Raw genomic sequence first — 19870 nt, 5'->3', positions numbered from 1 at the left:
CCCCCCTCCTCTCGTTCGCCCTCGTGGCCTCACCCTTTTCCATTCACAACCCGACTGACTTCTCTTTCCGGTTTACCCGCTTAAGGACCCCAACCTTTCACCCACGTCACCTGGCTCCGCCTCCTCGTGACGTCACATCCGGAAGGTCGCTTTCGCCCGCATTACACCAGGATAGTGAGTCAATCGCTCCAACCACAATGCCAACTGGCCAGTCGTCCCCTGTTTGGCGAGGTGTTGTTTGCGAGTACCTATTAAGGCCAGCGTATAACATGATGATGAGGTAGGACCACACACATCTGGCTATCTTTGTCTCCCTCGTGTTTACACACTTAGCCAATATTCATTTCATGCCAAGTTGACCTAAAGACGGCACAAGTCTAGTTTATGTTTATATATATATTGTATACACATAAAGACAAAGATCCCCCTTATATCCTGAACAGACTGTTGGGGCAAGTGCTGTTAGCGAGCACCTATGAAGGCCGGCACAGCAAACAAGGAGGGGATGGCCAGCACCACGCCCGGCCGCCTTTGTCTTTCTAGTAGCGATGTTTACACATCACACCAGGTACTCGTTTGAGGCTGATTCGACCTAAGGGAAGTCCAGGACTGGTTCAAATAATCGTCACTGGTGGTGGCCGTGAGAGTGAATCGAACCCAGGTCGTTGGGTTTGTAGCACAATGCGCTAACGACTACACTCCACACATATAGAGCTGTGCGTGGAGTGATAGGCACATTTGTTGGCACATTGCACCTGAGTTTGATTCTGATATCTCAACCAGTCTTGGGCCACCCCTTCCACAACCCACACTGACCAGCATTGAGAAGAACGGTGAAACAATGAAAACACAATAATTGTGGGGTGTGGAGACCTTCATCCAGCAGTGGATTGATAAATGCCTGTGCACATGCAACTACACACGTACTGTTTTACAATTCTATACAAAGATGGTAAAGGGCATGGTTTGAACTCGTATCAGTACTTACTGTACACACAGCATACACACACCGCACATGTATTTCATATAAAATCCCACACGCGTGTTGGATTTTCTGGCATTCATGATGCTGCCCGTTCTCGGCTTCGATATTCTCAAAAGCATCTCGCTTGCTCACGACCTAACTACCAGTTCAAAAGCAGCTGGCAAAGGACGGCTGGGAGATAGGTGCAGGGCACGCACCCAGGTGCCCCACAAGAAACATCATCTCAGAAGAGGCTTATCTCACCTGCCCTTAAAATTAGTAATATTTTTTTTTACTTTTTTTAAAACCACGCTTTAATGAAATGTACCGTACTAGTAATGGAAGAACTCCACGACTCCAGGAAGTGGCCGCGAAGCTTGCCATAACGAAAGGGGCCGTGGTGATTTATAGCCAACGCCAATTGAGCGTGGACAATTAGACCCAAGCCGAACCATAACATATAAAAAAGATTGTTTAATTTTTTTTTATTTTAATGATAAAATATAGTATTGTCATCAGTATGACATAAGTATACCAAGTTTGCAGTCGATACCACATTGGGAAGTGGGTTAAAATTGAGTTACAAGATTTGAAGATACGACAACAGAGTTGAGGATACAACAGAGTTTATCAAAAGCGTGTAAAATAATGTTTTAAAATATATGCTTTAGATTTTTTTATGATAGAATATAGTCTTGTCATCAGTATGACATAAGTATACCAAGTTTGCAGTCGATAGCACATTGGGAAGTGGGTTAAAATTTAGTTACAAGATTTTTTGAGGATACGACAACAGACAGAGTTAAATAAAACGTGTAATAATTCAAAAAAGGCTGTGCTTTCCCTTCTCAGCACGATGACTCGTGGGACCGAGGTGTTAGCCTTGCAAGCCTCGGGACATGAGTTCAGCTCCCGCCACACGTAGACACAACAACGCCTTCCATGCTCATCAGCCGCCATGCGTCCCTTTAGGTAAAACGTCTGCAAATCATCGTGGTGATTTATGGCGCCAAGCCACGATTAATGGTGCCTATGCATTTTAAAGGCACACCTTGACTACGCAGACTGATCGCCTCCTGCGTATGCGTTGAACTTCTTTCGCACCGTACGTAGCCAGCCATGCTAATCGGAGGTGCGGGGAAGGACAACAAACTAAACGCACAAAACAGTCACGTGGGCCACCCATATTCAGTTACTCAGCACTTTTTAGTCGCGTAATGACCGATTTTATATTTTGTATCATAACGTAACGTGATTAGTTAACCATTAAATGTAACACATATTCGTTTAATTGAGCTAGGCTGCTGCTGCTGTCGTCAAATTAACGAGAGCTGCTAGCACCATCGTTTCCTCCCCCCCCCCCTGCCCGCCCTCTTCTTCATTTCGGGGAATCATCCGACGAAGTGGCAGCCAAAGTCGGGAGAACGCCAGCGCCGGATAGCACGTGACACCACGGAGACAAAGCGGAGCAATCGGTGTTGCTGTCACAGGAGCTTGATGGATCGCTGCATCACGAGACCGTGAGATATGGGCAACGGCTATTGGAGGCCTTCATCCAGCAGTGGATAGATGAGAGCAGACAATGATAATGTGTAAAGTTTTTTTTCTTTCAAAAAATAAGTAATTGTTAAACAGTCGTAAACTGTCAAGTGTTAAGTAATGGTAATGCGATTAAACACTAAATACAGTTCTGCAATAGTAAACCAAGAGAGTACTAGTACTTGCTCTGGTTAACGTCGGCATTTTAACAATGTGTTGATTAAAACACATTCCTGCGGAGGGAGCTGGTAGGAACGTTGGGTTGCTCGGTCAATGGCCAGGGTCAATGGCGGCGTGGTGTATTCCGCAAATATGGCCGACTGTGAGGTCGGTCACAAGCCGGCGTGAGTAGGTTAAACGTTGAGCTTTATAAGGGCACCACGGGGTGACCAGCCCCTTCCCACCCAGCCCCCCCCAACCAGCCCCTCCCCACCCTTCCCTCTCCACCCAGCCCCACCCCTCCCATTTTTGGATGCACGAGGGACGGGCGGACACAATAATCCCCTGTGGGCTGGTGGAACCAGGTGGTTCCTACCAGTATTAAAATCTATTATTATGCATACGATACATGCACGGAAGCTTACATGAGAAAAAATGGCATCTTATAAACAAATAACATGCTGACCCACCCCGACTGGACATCTGTGAAAAAGAGCTTTCTAGCTCATCAGATTCCTGCTGTCTAAACAAAGCTTCCGATTCTGACATTACATTCAGGCTAATGGAGCGAGATTTTAAAAAAATGTACAAACGAGAAAAAAAACGAGATACAATAAAAAAAGACATAATAAATAGTTATCCATTCTTGGGTCAAAGTGTACGTCATCCGAATGGAATCGGAAGAATAAGGCCATGTGGGAGTGGCATATTTTGGCGCCAGCTATCAAAGAGTGCGGTCGTGTCGCTATAGTTTTCTGCGGTGAGCACAACGTCTTCAAAACAGCGGCGCTATGCCTCTCTAAATCAAATGAATGCCGAGTCGCTCGCGCGTTCCGAGATTCAGCGGTGAACGGGGGACCCCACCCTGCAACTTGCGGTCGTCTCGAAACGGGAAAGGGTTAATCATCGTGGGGTTGGGGGGTAGTTGGAAATCGTGGGGTGGGAGTTGGAATGAGATTGCAAGCTCAGTAATCTGATTAGAGTAATGCAAAACTCCCCAACACTGTGCGCGGGAGTGAGGTTGAGTTGGAGGCAATGCAAGGGGGGACTGCTCACAGCATACCCAAGGATCGGCAAGAACACACAGCGCGGGCCTCAAGTCACCAACTGTCAAACGTCATTCCACGCAGATTTAGAAAGTCACCACGACAATCCCAAAAAAAAGTTTGCGCCTTTCATTTCAGTGCGGGCTCGTGCCGTGAAAGTCAAACGTTTATTTTGGATCGCGACCGCTTTCGTGCCACCTCGAAAACTGGATAATTTGCGTAAACCATCGGCTAATTCGCCTTTTATCTTTGGCCTTTGGCGAAGATTTCAACCCCTAACCATAACCTCTAACTTTACTTCAATCACAACCCACAAACCGTTAATCCAAGCCATAATCTGCAATCCATAATCCTCAAGTTTAACTGTTGATGATTGAAGGGGAAAGCAGGGATAACTATATTAAATATACTTTACGCATAAAGGATGATAACTTTGTAAAGCGTATTGCGTGCTGTAAAGGATCTTGGGTAATGAACTTCCTGTTTGATTATAAATTAATTACCGATGATCATCCAACCGATAGTTTTGCTGTCCTTACGCTGCATGGACACCATTAATACGCCTGATTCTGCTGATGAGACCTGAAAGTTGAAATCGGTCCAGAGTTTGTCTAGAAATGCTGCTGGTACAACATTAGTCTGGAAGGCCAAAAGGCAAACTTCCTGCCTGTTCATTATTAACTTAAATATGGTGTATAGCATTACAGGATGGTATTATTATATCATATTCGGTTTGGTGACAATGTTATGAGAGCATTGAACTCTTCGTTTTTTTTTTAACTGCACGTTTAAAAAAACAATTAAGAGTTGACTCATCTCATCAGGCATTCTACATTAACACTTGTCTGTGGCGTAGGAATGCTGTATCTATATCACTGACTCACGGCCACCAGCAAAGCTTTACGTTGTCCTATGGCCCCAGTGTTAAGGGGTACAACACTTGAATGTGACTGATGCGAATACTGAGTGTTATCACCTCACGTGCGTGGGTTTTATCATGTGTTTCAGTTTCCTCCCACACGTAAGCACTCGTTAATTGGCTGAAAACATCTTGGTATATAGGGGAACGCTAAGCTTTGGCAATTGTTGGTGCCAGCTCGCTGCTTGGCGGCTTTCACGTTTGTCTGTGGTTCTTCGTGCCTGCGAGTCAATCTCTCTTCGAGGGTGAGCGAATACTTTTTTATTTGAAAATATATTTTTTCGTTTAGTTGTCCTTTCCCTGTACCTCCGATTAGCACGGTTGGCTACGTACGGTGCGAAAGAAGTTCAACATACATACATACAAGTTAAAAACGTAGGCTTTCGTGACCAATATCATCCATAAGGTTTTTTTGTTTGGGTTAGATCGTGTAAATATATGAATGTGTCGTTAAAACCCGCCACCACCCGACACAGCCAACGAGTAAGGGTTGTCACGTAAACAGAACGTGGCCAATTCGTCACTCGTACAGCAACACCGGTGTGTTGGAGAGCCAAGCCACAATATTTACAATCAGAGTACGACGTTTCGCCAGTAATTACAACTAGCTTCATTAGGCGACAGCCAGATTTGTGGAGAAGTCCACCTGTTTCGTTCCTTATATAGAGGCGTAGATGTGATGACAACACTTCTGCACTCTTGCGCAAAGTGGAGGGGAGTAAAGGAGGCAACGTACATTATGCATGTGCATTATGCGAGCCCTTTGATCTTGTCCTTCCTGTCCATTGTGTGTATAAAATTAGCCGTACCAACCGTACTAGTGACGAATTGGCACGTTCTGTTTACGTGACAACCCTTACTAGTTGGCCGTGTCGGGTGGTGGCGGGTTTTAACGACACATTTATATATTTACGCGATCTAACCCAAAAAAACCCTCTATTATACATACGTACTGTGCGGCGTTTTACAAGTTGAAACGATTCTAAACCCTTAGTTTTGTAAAAGCAATCACTTCTTCTCGATGACCCGAAAATGACACAAACGAACAGGCCACGCCAGTGGTACACTAATTACCCACGAGCTGAATAACTGACCGATTCGCAGCCGCTTTTTCGCGAGTGGAAACATTCACCAATGGGGGGGGGGAGATGTGAATTATGAGCCAGTGCACTTCACTGCGAGGCTGTCAATGGCTTGGTGAGGCAATAACAAGAGCAGCCGTAGTTGATTTAAAAATGAAATAAAACGCTGAACTCGCCAAGGATCGAGTTCCATGGAAATACTCGACAGTCAGGCACAAACTTAATATCGCGTTGAGGACTGCGTCACATTAGCGGCGCTTAAACATTACAATTTTAAAAAGCCACGATCGAGCGGATGGTAAAGAGAACTGAACACCTGTTCCCGTGGATAACTTTACTTTTCAACAAGCCATAATGTTCCACGAGCAAAATTCACATTGCAGATGTGCTGGATATGTTGGCCAATATTCGCCTTGTGTCTCATTCCATTACGCTGCCTTTTATCAGCACAACGTGGAATTAAATTAGCAAGCGGAAACATTGGGGGAATGAATGGCTTCGGTTTCTTTAGGACTTTTATGAAACACCTTGAGAGGATTTCGCATTTGTATGGCTTTAAATCCCTCACGAAACTCTCGGCATTTAATAATATTTAATAACATCACGCAACATACCAGCTACATCAATATTTTGACCATAAATCATAACACATTCATGCCATGCAAATGTCTCTGAAGCCCAAGCCATGGAAAATCGTGCAGAAAATGTACAATTAAACTATCTGGCAAAGAATGTGGGGACATGCACACAACAAAGGACCAACAAGGCCTGTAGATACATGGCCATATTGAAAGCCAATATAAATGCTAATACTCCATAATGAATCAAGCATATGGCCTCACGAAGCAGCTATCTGAACACCTTCCAAAGGCAGAAGAACACAATGTGGAGGGTTCAAACGTGTGTTCGTCATGGGGGGCACGATTGGGACTGGCATGCTGACACACTGTGGCATCCTCTAACAATAATAATGTCAAACATCTCTGCAGCAGTCACGTGTGTGTGACAGCCGGTGCAAATTGATAATCCCCCGCTGATAGTTATCAGGCGGATCCAAGAATTGGACCGTTAACTTTGTGCAAACTGGTTCAGTGATGACCGCGTTAAACGCTCAGTGGTCAGACTTGCCAGTCGCAGTTTCCAAGTACTACGGGAGGCTGGAAATACTGGAGGGGGGGGGAAGGGCCCTGAGTGGGGAAACTAAAGCAAAACTCTGAAAACGACCATATACCCCCTCACAACTCAGCGCAATACCCTATCCAAAAACGACACTCTATAGGGGTAGTGCTAAGCAATCTATGATTGTGCGTCTTTATTGCAGTCGAGAGAGGCCAGGGCCAAAATCCATACGCAAAGCGTGACATCAAGGCCGCCCTGGCCGGTAGTTTCTTGCCGTGCAAAAGAAGTGCGGTTAATTTATTTACGAAACTTAGTTCTGCAGCAGCTATTGGCGCCCGATCAGTCTTTACGGTGGAGGGCCAACAGCGAGTTTGGGGAGGGAGGGAGGGAGCGAGGCAGAGGTTGTCACCTCAGTGTGCGTGTGGCGCGCGCGGGGGGGGAGGACACTCCACATCAAAAAGGTCGTTGTCAATCCGGTGACAACTTGCCTCCGCAGCGGCCGTGCGTCACATTCAATACCACGCTAAATATAAACCGGGGCAACACTGGTCGACTCCCATCACCCCGTTGGGTGACGCCGCGGTAAAAGAGCTAAACTCGCCGCCGTGTGTGTGTATGTATGTTGTACTGCCGTGAATTCAATGGCAGGTCGGGTGTCGCCAAAGCGCATCGTCGCACGCACAAGCACCGCTCTGGTGGAACTCGCCAGCGCTCAGCCTGTTCATCGACTGGGCCACCTCGAATTCGCCACTGGCTCACGGCCGCCAAGGAAGATGAGTGCCGCCCCTATTGCCCGTTTGAGTTGCAAGATGCTTTGACCTTTGGCTTCTTGAAATGCGGCCGAGTTCACTAGTTCCGCAAGGCCTTGGTGCCAGGTTTAGGGAATGCCCTTGTGCCCTTGAGCTGAGCGCGCAGCTTCCTGTGCCACGTGCGGCGCTCCTCCACATGATTAGTGCAGATGCAGTCGTGTGTTATATAGTGCTACGGCATTTTTCGGCAGCACGCAGCATTCACAGCTCACCGCTGTGAATATGCCTTTACTGTGGAGTGAAAATATATACTGCATATGTTACGTGAACCCATAGTATGTTGTATTGTGTTAAAAACAGCAGTTAAGCGAGTTATGCAGATAATAAACAAATAAGTAATTCCCCATTACTATGCCTCAGGCATTGACAATAAACCCTAAGAATCTTAAATGCGCCCTAGATCTGGCTCAGGAATCCTCATGGTATCATAGTCTGCCTCTGCAAGCCTCGGCATTCATGTCTGCGAGGCGATGTTAAATCCTAATACCTTTCTAAGCAGCAGGCACAACTTATCAATAGGGATATGCATTAATGCTGTTAATGCTGGTAAAGCGGTATGTGCATATACAAGATATTGCACCGATACGCAGTTGCCATTGCTTGGCTTCGATGAAATTATAAATGTCGTGTCGGAAAGTCATGAACAACAGCCCTTGGATGATGTCAAAAAGTGCACAGTTAAACCTTCACACTGCAATAAATACATCACGGGTCCAGGTGCTGAAATGGCACGGAGACAGAAACACACACGCAGGTTCCTCCACCTGTGCGCCCGAAGCAGAATTTGCCGAGGCCTCACACGTGCTTGCAATCAACCGTGGAATGCGATGCACTTTGCTGAAATATTCCGGTGTTCAAAAAAAAACCACCGTGTGTCTCTCAGCCAGCGACAGCCTTTGATCCGAACCCCTAAGTGTTATATCATCATTACCATCGTCGTCGTCGTCGTCGTTTTCTTCTTCTTCTTCAGACAAAGGCACTGCCTGAAGGAGGTTTGGACCAAAACACGTTGACTTCCCCCTTACTGCTAATCACAAGGGTTACGAGTAATTCAATAATTGTGGGGCAATTTTCAACATTTAGCCCATGGCAGATAAACAGTGTCATGTGATCATGTCCACAATGGTGGTAAGCATAGGCATTTAATAATGCATCGACTGAGCAATTTAAAATTGTTCTCAAGCTCGTGTGTATGAAAATCCATTATCTACCGTTTCAGGAAGTCAGGAGAAAATGCTGTCACTATGTGTTACATTCATGGTGATGGATCAAACGAGATTGAGTTCACCAGACAAAACGAATACGAACCGAGACAATATAAATGTGACTTGGCTCACTCACGCCTTCATCACATCCTGACTTGAGTTCTTGCAACTCCTCCACGGCCTCCCTAAGCCCCTCATCTACAACCTCCAGATGTTCCAACATTCTGTTTTGCCAGCTCTCTCACCTGCATCCGTAAGCGAGCCCACATCGCCCCAACACAGGCCCCTCTCCAATGCCGCCACTGGCTCCCAATCCCATCCTGGATTCATTTAAAATTTGCACTCCCCATCATCAAGACCCCTCGCTAGACTCGACCCATTTCACCTCTCCCTTTCATCTCGCTCTACTCCCCTCTACGCACCACCCTCCACTCCCGTAATAAAGGCTTTCTATCGAAGCCCCCAGTCAAGTACCGTTCAGGCGGAAGACTGCTCATTCTCTCTTGCTGTCCACATCATTTGGAAGCTCCCTTCCCCCTGCCCCCCCCCCCCCCACAAGTGATTCGTGCCTGTTGACTCTCTGCCCTGAATCAATCCACGTTGAAGACGTTGCTTATTTCCTCTCTGCCTATGAAGCCCTCTCAGTTTCTGTACAGCATCTTGAGATGCGGTCGCATTCAACCGCTGCATAAATCCACATTGTATTGTGTGAATGATGCTGAAGGAGATGCTGAGAGCTGTAATGGATGGTGGTGGTGGTGACATTGACGGTTCCATCCACTCATCCACTGGGGCTGCCAAACGGCAACGCGTTTTCAATCATAGCGCTGAAAACTTGACTGTACGGATTTCATGGTGAAGCAGTGTTATGTTGTTATTTTTAAATGGAGTTGCAACAAACCTCTTGAGCTGGCAGGATGACAGCTCCTCCTGCAGAACAGCTGCTCTCTTCTGCAAGGAGACCACCTGCGGGGCACAAGTGGGAACAATGGAGACAACGAGTGGCGATAAAATATTCAATAAACGCACGTCAACAGAGGCGCTCGCCCGGGTGCAGACGCACTGCGGCGTGAGAGACGGCGCGCCGTGCATCTGGTTGATGGGGCTCCCATTAAAGGACGGGGGGGGGGGGGAGAATAGTGGGGGGGGGGGGGATAGTGGGGGGGGGAATAGTGGGGGGGGGGGGGTTGCGGGGACGCGGGTTTCTTCGCGATGAGAAAAAAATTAACGGAGAAACCGAATTGCGCTGTAAAGTCAGCTAATTGTGTGCATGTCTGCGTGTTGAACTTCTTTCGCACCATACGTATCATCGGAAGGACATCAAACTAAAATCTAGGACAACCAAACAAGAACCTATCTGCCCTCTCTCCTGTGTAGAAGGTTAACTACCCGACACGTCAGGCCCGCTGCACAGTATAAGCTCGTTCATAATAGAGGTTATTTTGGGTTAGATCGCGTAAATATATAAATGTGTCGTTAAAACCCGCCACCGCCCGACACAGCCAACTAGTAAGGGTTGTCACGTAAACAGAACGAGGCCAATTCGTCACTAGTACAGCACTAGTGTGTAGTGTAGTATTGTGTAGTGTATAGTTGTGTATTGTATAGTGTATTGTATAGTGTAGTGTATAGTCGTGTATTGTATAGTGTAGTGTATAGTAGTGTAGTGTATAGTGGAGTGTATAGTGTAGTATACTAGTACAGCACACTGGTGTGTTGGAGAGCCAAGCCACAACAGAGTACGACGTTTCGCCAGTAATTACAACTAGCTACATCAGGTGACAGCCACTTTTGTGGAGAAGTCCACCTGTTTCGTTCCTCATATAGAGGTATAAATGTGGTGACCACGCTTCTGCACTCTTGCCAAAGTGACGGGGGGGGGTAGATGAATGAGTCAACGTTCATTATGCATGTGCATTATGCGAGCCCTTTGATCTTGTCTTCCTGTCCATTGTGTGTATTAAAATAGCCGTACCAACCGTACTAGTGACAGTGACGAATTGGCCACGTTCTGTTTACGTGACAACCCTTACGAGTTGGCTGTGCCGGGTGGTGGCGAGTTTTAACGACACATTCATATATATTCGCGATCTAACCCAAAATAAACTCTTTTATGGATGATGTTCGTCGCGAAAGCCTCCTACTACGTGTTAAACTATCCCTTCCGTTATTCGCGAGGGATACGTTCCGGAGATGCTCACGAACAGCAAATTTTGCGGATACGATCTTGGCCAATTTAATCATATACCTTAAATAAATACATAAATAAGCTGTTAAATACATGAAGAGTATCATAACACGAACAATTGGTTGTAATCAACAATGTAAATACAAATAACTATTATCGTTTTAAATAAGTTCATAAATTAACCGACCTTACATTATGATGATTTTGTGCATCATAACTTTATCTCATCACTGCATCTCATCACTTGATCTCATCACTTTCTCTCTATGCAGTCGTGTAGCGTCCCAGATGCGATTCGCGTAAGTTCGTGAATAACGAGGGAATACCACCATTCGTCTTTTTCCGTTTTGAGGCGGTGTAAATGACGAACGTGTTCAGCTGATGTGCGTTTTGTGTATTTATTGAACCGATATTGCGAGAGACCACTTAGGTATATATGTTTTAAAAGCAGACTTTGGTGAAGGTACCTTGAGAGACGGTTACAATCATTAATAGACATTCTTAAACAAAGTGGCACTATGGATATGAGACCAGCGTGCAATGCCCCACGTACAAATCACGTGAGCAAACGAGAGTGGCGGTCTACAGAAGCTTTCCACCTCCAAGTGAGAATCTGAGACGAGGGGGCGATCCCCAAAACGCTAAACGATGCCGCTTGTTTTGTAATGCTTCACCTGGTACAGGGAACTTCTACGATGCATCAGTTACGTATTTGCGAAATGGGCAGAGCTCCGTTTGTCCTGACAGTGAACTGGGACCTGCGTATCATTTGAAGACCTCTTATTTTAAATAATACAAAGTGGCTCCGCCCCATTTACAGGCCGGCGCCTCGCATCACTGACATTTTAGGGTAGAGCTTCAGATGATACTAGGAAACGAGTGTAAGCTGTACATTGCCAATTGTTTTAATTACATAGCTCTCTTGAAGAGGAGATACTCGAAGCAGAGCACTTTGCAGTTGATTAATTCTATGAAGTAGTTGAACATGATTTCTGAGCATTGCAAAAACATCTCTAATGCAGTTAAATTTCGATTTAAAGCTTTCGTGACTGCAGGGATTCATCTTCTTGGTTCTTTCGGTAAAGTCACGTAGGATGGAAATAATAAAATAATAAAAATAAAACAATAAAATAATTCTCACGACGTTTCTTAAAAACTAATTCTCACGACGTGTCTTCTCGACAGACCTGCTCTCCACCTGAGGACGGATGCTTGCGTTGTGGCCGAAACGTCGTGAGAATTATTTAATTATGATTAATTTTTATTATTTTATTATTCTACGTGACTTTACCGAAAGAACCAAGAAGATAATGCAGTTAAGTCATGTAAAGTCCTGCTTAAGCACAACGGGTTACTCGGAGAATTCTGTAGCGCAAAGGAACCCGCTATCAAACCAGGTGGCTCATCGGTTAAAGCACTTGACTCACAATCACAAGGTCGCAAGTTCAAATCATGGTCGCTTAATGAAATTAGTACCACTCTGCGGGAAGCCAAAATTGTGACATCTGCTGCCCTGGGAATGTGGAATTGCCACCACTGGCTCAGGGCCAATTAAGATCACATAGACTAGTGCTGCTTCATTGATAAGTTTCAAACGGCAGAAGAAATAAATTTGTTCCTTGACTTTGGCAGGAATGCGTTCCGTAAAATATTCAAGCAATATGCCGTTGGCCATGAGGCCTAAAGTTTACGCATCACAGCAAATGTGTTGGATGCACAGTGGAGTTCCTTGTTGTCTGTTAGCACTGTGGCACGGCTGTGCCAACACAGCGAGACCAAGACACGTTAAATGTAAACAACACACACGTGAACCGGCCCTTCTTAGAAATTCCTTCTTAAAATATTTAAACACCAAAAAACCAGGCAGTGCATCAGCAGTGGAACAATTAAATAAATAGAGGACAACACACAAAGACCCACTTGAAATGAAAGGACGCGTCACTGTCATAAAACGCTACATAAAAAAACGAGGCACACGCAGGCACAGAGATGCAAATAAATAATTGTCACAGACAAAACGGAGTGTCTCCCTCCGTTTTAGGCGCGTGGGGCGGCAATCATCTCTGTCGGTGTCCCTACGCCAGTTGGGTAAATTCCACATTCCCGTTCCGAGGGCTCGTCGCTCCAAAGCTCAACTTGCTGTTGACTCACCGCAACTGGAATTTGAACTCGGTCGCTGTTTGATCACGAGTCAATAGCTCCAATAACAATGCCACTCGGTCGGTAAACCAGCGACGCGTATACTGTATGTGTGGGTCGTTTCGGCATGAATGGGTTAAACATGACGTCTTGCCGTTAAAGAAAAGTTGTGAAACCAAAGTCTTGGAATGCAGGAAGGCGATCGATGAACACATCTGTGACACTTAACACTGCCCGTCCTTGGAGCTGACCTTTGCACCATAAACAGCGAGGTATGCGGCAGGCGTAGGGCGAGTGAGAGGCGACAGAGACTAAAAAAAAACAGAACAGCCTTGGCTCACAATTTGTTATAAAAAAATAAACTAGGACAAAGACCCCCCCCCCCCTATAGCCTGCATAAAATGTTGGGGCAAGTTCTGTTAGCGAGCACCTATTCAGGCCAGAACAGCACATAAGTGGCCGGTGTGGCTAACAGTACACCTTTGTCTGCCCGGTACTGATGATTACACACCGCACCAGGCACTCACATGAAGGCGGAATCAACCTATGGGAGGCACAGAACAAGTTTATGATTTTTGGCAACGATTTCGGCCGATGCCAAGAACCGAACCAAAGTGGCCAGCTTTCCAGCACAGTACGTTCACCACTACCGCCAGCCCCTCCTCCCTCCCTCCTAACGCACACACGCACCAGCGGCGGGAGGCTCGCGGTGCGTAAAGTATAACCTAACTGTGCCGCGCGCACGGTGCCAAAAAAACACGAGCAGCTCGCGCTTAATATTAATCCACCGCTCTCTGCCAGGAAAGGAATGTTTCAGAAGCCCCTGCCAGCGCTTGGCAACTCCAACAAAGCGCCGCGTGCCGCCTGGAGGGCGGGGACCGCCGTGCGGGGCTTTTCATCTGCTGCCAGCGCCGCTCGCTCTCTCGCTCCCTCGCTCGCGTGGGCCAGGGCTCAACATCCCCGTAGTACCTCACGTCGGGGCCACTGGGTTGGGTTCGGCAGTTGTTGGCAGCGGTGGGTGGGTGGGTGGATGGATGGAGAGGGGCGGGGGAAGGCCATGGGGAGATGTCAAAGCCAGGAGCGGGGTTTGGCGGGTGCCGCTTGCGCATCTGCAGTCCGTCGCTCGCTCGGGCACGTGCAGGTGCGTCGGCAAGCAGGGCTGGGAGGCTAGGAATAGCGGTGGGATCACCATATGCTCTTGGGCAGGTGGCTCGAGATGTCACCTGTGTGACGGTCACCTGCCCGCTGGTAATTAAGTGCAAAATGTTGCGGTGATCTGTGGCGAGTTACCTCCCAACCATGTGTAATTGGGTATAATTATATGTTCCTTATCCAGCGTATTAAATAATGTTGGGAAAGTTACACCTCCCATTTGTGAAGGCTGCCAACCTTTCAGCTACCTGTCCAGATATATTAGTTTTTTTTGCAACAGCCAGGGGGGGTTTTACCAAATGCTGGACAGGCGATAAAAAAAGGTTTGACAATGAAATATGAAGTGTGCAAACTTCACATGCACTACTGTGGGATGTTTTTAACACTGGCAATGCTGTTAGAACATTAGTTTCTAAAGGTGGGAATAAAATTTAAAACTAATGGCATATCCCACATTTTTTATCTTATTTTCAGCAAATTTTAACCATCCCTCGCCTGAGTTAAATTCCTGGCCAAAGGCTAACATCGGTGTCAAGTTATAGGTGAACCGCTACTGAGTACCCTGTCGCCAATTGACACTGACCGGCGTGGTGAAGTATGGTGAAAAAAGCCCCCGTGACTGCCTTGGGGAGGCCACAATCCAGCAGTGGATTGAAAAAGGACTGTGGATTATTGTTTACATGATCCTGACCTCAGGTTCTGGCAACTTACTCCTCGAATACGGGACTGTCACGCAAGAGAGCCATTTCATATATTTGGACATGTGAAAGAACTACCACACTTATTTTAGAAGTCCATGCGTGCCTGCTATGGCACTTTATTTTTCTCTAATCACTGGCAGGGCCCATGCATTTGCGGCGATACACAGCCGGGGTTTAGCGTGAGATCCACGGCTGGGGTGAAGGGTGGGTGGGGGGTAAAGGGTGGGTGGGGGGGGGTGAAGGGTGGGTGGGGGGCGAGACGTCAGCACGCCGCACGAACTCGTCGCAACGCTGTGCGGAGGTAACGTCACCACCGCTCACTTGCCTGCCCGTGCACCAGCCAGCCAGCAAAACTTTTTTAAAAATTATATGGTATGAATCTCGACGGGATCTCACTTGGTAAAATTAAGGACTTGGATGGTGTAACTTTAATTTATGTTTCGAGTTTAGTTTTTTGTGCGAATTTCCTGGAGATTGTGGGCTAATGTTGTAAGGGAGTTACATTTGTGTGAAACTGCAGTGTGTCTGCACATTTGTGTGTCTGCAAGGAGATGGCTATGTACATGCTTGTGCGTGTGCATGTGTGTGAACATGTGGGGAGTGGTGGTACAGTGATTAGCACGCTGTGCTACGAACTCAGCGACCCCAATTACATTCCCGCTCACGTCCATTAACAGTGGTAATTAGTCAAATTCTTCCAGGACCTACCCTCGGCTGACGAAGCCTTAAATTAATACTTGATGTAGAAGACAAATGCGGCCGGGCGTGGTGTTGGCCACCCACCCCCTCAAGTCTTCGCAAACAGCACTTATGGGAGATCTTTGTATGTGTGTGTGAGTGCAGATTAAGCACAGGGCTTCTCAATTTTTGTAAGAGGCGCTATGAGGTGTTTGGTCCTCGTCTGATGACACTCATCTCTGGGGCTTAAGGGTGGCGGCTGGGATTGGACAGCTGGGCAGAGGTCGCCCACTTTGAGAAGCGCCAACACGAGCAACGAGGCAGTTTGGAGACGGCGGAATCCAACATTAGCACGTGCAAATTCGCTTCAAATAAATAAAGTACGCTTCGCGTGTGAGCTTTTCACCAAACGCTTGAGGATGATCGAGTCCGGCGCGCTAGCCTGTACCTGCTACTGTGCTGGGCGACATCTTGCTGGGCTTCAACGTTTCGTTGCATACGCGGCGATGGTTCGGGGTTGGTGACCGCTGTTTTTAACGGTAAGATTAACGCGTAAACCACACGCACTAAAGCAGCGGTTCACAAACGTTGCTCAAATCGTGTATCACACATTAGGAAGCCACTGGAGCTATGCTTTTAAATCTAGATTTAAAACTAATTCATTTCGAACTGCTTTTTGTTGTCCTTCCCCCGCACCTCCGATCAGCACGGCTGGCTATGTATAGTGTGAAAGAAGTTCGACATACTGTCCATGTACATATGAAATATATGCAATTTGATGTACCGCCAGCTAATTTTGAATATAACCCCCACTAAAGAATTTGTACTGTACAATAATATAAAAAAACAATGTATTAGAATTACATGCAGAAGCACCTACTGTTGCATACGTACAGCAGGGAAAAATGTGTACTGAATACATTATGTGTCGTCACACTGATTGCTCAGCAAGTGACCATGGCTTCAAGATTAATAACATTCAGTATAATGTCAATGTAACAGGAAGTGGGTATGTTAAAATTAGTATGGCCAAGTAAAATGTTAACTGTAATGTTAATAAGTTCCAGCTCTTTACCACTTCACGACCGGATAAAGGCCACCCCATGCCGTGTTAATCATGGGAGTTGTTTGACCATACTTCTCCATGCTGGTAAGTGCAGGTTGGATGAAGGGAGGCCCATGATCGGTTGAGATACTGATGTTAGCCACGGCTAAGACTCAGGTCACTGGCCTATTGCTCCGTATGAAGTCATGGGTCTTCTCGTCCAGAGTTATGCCCTTCCTTCTCTTTGCTTATGAAACGTATCCCCCTTTAAAGGAACAACTGCACTATTTTGAAATATTCAGGCTGGCCTACCTACGATCCACCCAGGGTTTAAATAAACTGGATTGTGTGAGGAGCTCACAGATCCTTGATATGTCTGAACATATTCCCATCAGTCAGTTCCTCCAGCAGGCAAGGCTGCATTGGCTGGGTCATGTAGCCCGCATGCCCAGCCACCGCATGCCCAAGCAGCTTCTGTTTGGCAGGATAGAGGGGGCTAAACGTGCATGGCACGGGTTATAGAAAAGATCAGCGGATGCGCTATGGGAAAGATGCAGATGACTGGTATCAGCGGTATCAAGATCGGCCTCTGTCGAGGAGGCACGTGAAGGATGCTACAGAGTAGTTAGGGTCAGGTCCTGTCCCAACAACAGGATAGGGCGCAGAGTGATGCTCACAACAACAAGTGAAGCACTGGGCGGTTGAAACGCAACAACAGTTGGCACAGTGGGGAGCACAGGTGATGCAGTGCATGTGTTCATATGCATTTGTCCATGTGTGTTTTCGAGTGGTGGTGCAGTGGTTAGCGCACTGCGCTGCAAATCCAATGTCTCAAATTCGATTCACGGTGACGACTAAACATTAAATAAGTATCCGGTGCACTGTGTAAACATCAGCACTGGGGCGACAAAAGCAGCCTGGCGTGGTGCTGGTTACCCATTGCCTCGTGTGCCGTGCCGGCCTTCGCTAACGGAACTTGCCCCAACAATCTGTTAAAGCTAAACTATGGATCTGTGTTGCTGTGGGGGAAACAGTAGTGCATTGCACTACAAATGCAGCAACCCAAGTTCGATTATTGTTTACCATCAACATCAGTGACAAATATCTGCACTGGTCCAGGGCCTCCCCAAGCTGTTCGCCGTAGTGCGGCGGTGTGTAAACATCACCGCTGGGGAGACAGACATATTCTTAGGTTTTTTCGGTAAAGTCACGTAGGTAAAAAATTAAAATTAATAAAAGTAAAATAAAAATAAAATAAAAATCACGACGTTTCGGAGGCAACACAAGCTTCCGTCTTCAGGTGGAACCGTCACTCTCACTTGATACAGCTATCGTGCTGTGACGGTTCCACCTGAAGACGGAAGCTTGTGTTGCCTCCGAAACGTCGTGATTTTTATTTTATTTTTATTTTACTTTTATTAATTTTTTACCTACGTGACTTTACCGAAAAAACCTAAGAATATGAATCCTTGCAGTCACGAAAGCTTCAAATCTAGAGACAAAGACGGCCAGGCACGCCGCGGGCTGCACCAACCAGCTCGTACGCCGTGTCGGTCTTCACAAGTGCTCGCTTAAGGCACTTCCCCCAACAGTCCATGGAGGCCATACGGGAGATCTTTGTCTTTTTCTTGTTGTCAGTGTGTGGGTTGAGACACACACCTGCGACTTGAGAGATGTGATGGTGTCCTCCAGTTCCTGCCGCAGGCTGGCGGGCACGAGTCCTTTCATCCTGCCCTCATGCTCCTGACGCAAATGTGTCATCTTTGATCCAGGGTGGGATGAGAGAAAGAGAGAGGACGGACATTGTCGTGCTCTGTAGTGTCGTATTATTAGCACAATTACCGCCACCGATAACCGTAACTATCATCGTTATCATAATTATTACATTATTACTAAGTGTTACGATATCACAATATTATCATTACCCAGTGGAAAATTAAGCGTGTAGCTGGGAATTATTTTTTTAAGGAATAATCATGGCGAGACGGTAAAATAAACTTCCGCAACAAAACATTGCATTCTGAAAGATTCTCAGGAGGTAGGGTGTCTTTTTAAAAAAAGATACGTTGTCTCGGCAGATTTCCACCGGGTTACAATCTTACATACTGTAAGTGAGGGAATAAGACGTGACTACATCAAAAGCAGACCCCGCAAGTTTTTTGAGTCGCGACAGATCACCATTAGCTGACCGGTGAGCGGCTTCTGGCAGCGAACGACGCGATGTATTCGGCCAATGCATCACAAATCCTGTGAATCCCACGAATGCCTTCAAAACAATAATATCCTGAAGCGGACGATTAGTGCTGGATACAGTCACATTTGCCAATGTGATTTGTAACTTTTGATCCTTCCAAGAGTATTGATCGTTCAATGTCAATGTCCCATTTTATTGAGGGACGACTACTGTGTGGTTTTATCTCGGCGTGGTCTGGGTTTTGTTGTTGTTGTTTTTGCTGCCTTGCCCAAGCGTCATAAATCAGACTTTTTGCGTGTGACTTGCTTTCCATTGTCTCTATTTTACACTCATATCCTTGTTTAGTATTGTTTTCTTTTGTAACTTGCTGACCCACCCACACTGGACGTTTGTGGAAAGAGAGCTTCATAGCTCATTGGATTTCTCCGGCAGTCTAAAATAAGACTCTGATTCTGCCTCTCTGAAGCGCTTACGAGTCGTACCGCGCGTTGTTTCGCGCAACATCCGACATTTCACTCATCAACGTGCCGGAGTCTTCTTCGGGAACTTCACCGTTGCCGTGTATATATATCCGGGTCCTGAATAAGCTCCCAGCACCACGTGCAGCATAATGCCAGACATCAAACTGAACAATGCAAAGCAGAAAACACATCAGACAGCGACACCGCACAACCGCGAAAACCTGCGTAATCCCATAAACGGCTGGAAAAACACAGCTGTGAGACAAGGGAAGGAACTAACTGTTGTAAGGGCTCTAGGTGTGGTTGCCATTTGTGGTGGCACACACACACAGTTGAAAGACAGCAATTTGGAGGTGGGAGTCGGTGGATTATGCTGAGTTTGGGTATTTGAGGCGAGCGCCCGTAACGGCAGGAAATTTCCTCTAGGAGGGAGGCAGCAGAGAAAATAGTTTCCTGACCCGGTGTGATAT

The 19870-nt window shown here is 46.6% G+C and overlaps 1 protein-coding gene across 1 annotated transcript in view; it reads right to left on the bottom strand.

The window, feature by feature from the left end:
- The window catches only part of LOC144944588 (centrosomal protein of 112 kDa-like), a 219240-nt gene that overhangs the window by 36478 nt on the left and 162892 nt on the right, over positions 1-19870 (bottom strand). The window contains exons 24-25 of the mRNA XM_078872873.1: positions 18405-18506; positions 9744-9808 (exon numbers count right to left, since the gene is read on the bottom strand). Coding sequence (XP_078728999.1) covers positions 9744-9808; positions 18405-18506 — 167 coding nt within the window. The remainder of the gene's footprint in view (positions 1-9743; positions 9809-18404; positions 18507-19870) is intronic.

This window comes from Lampetra fluviatilis, chromosome 35 (assembly GCF_964198595.1).
Source record: "Lampetra fluviatilis chromosome 35, kcLamFluv1.1, whole genome shotgun sequence".
Taxonomy (NCBI): Eukaryota; Metazoa; Chordata; class Hyperoartia; order Petromyzontiformes; family Petromyzontidae; genus Lampetra; species Lampetra fluviatilis.
The sequence above is the reverse complement of the archived record's forward strand: the minus strand, read 5'-3'. Positions and strand labels throughout refer to the sequence as shown.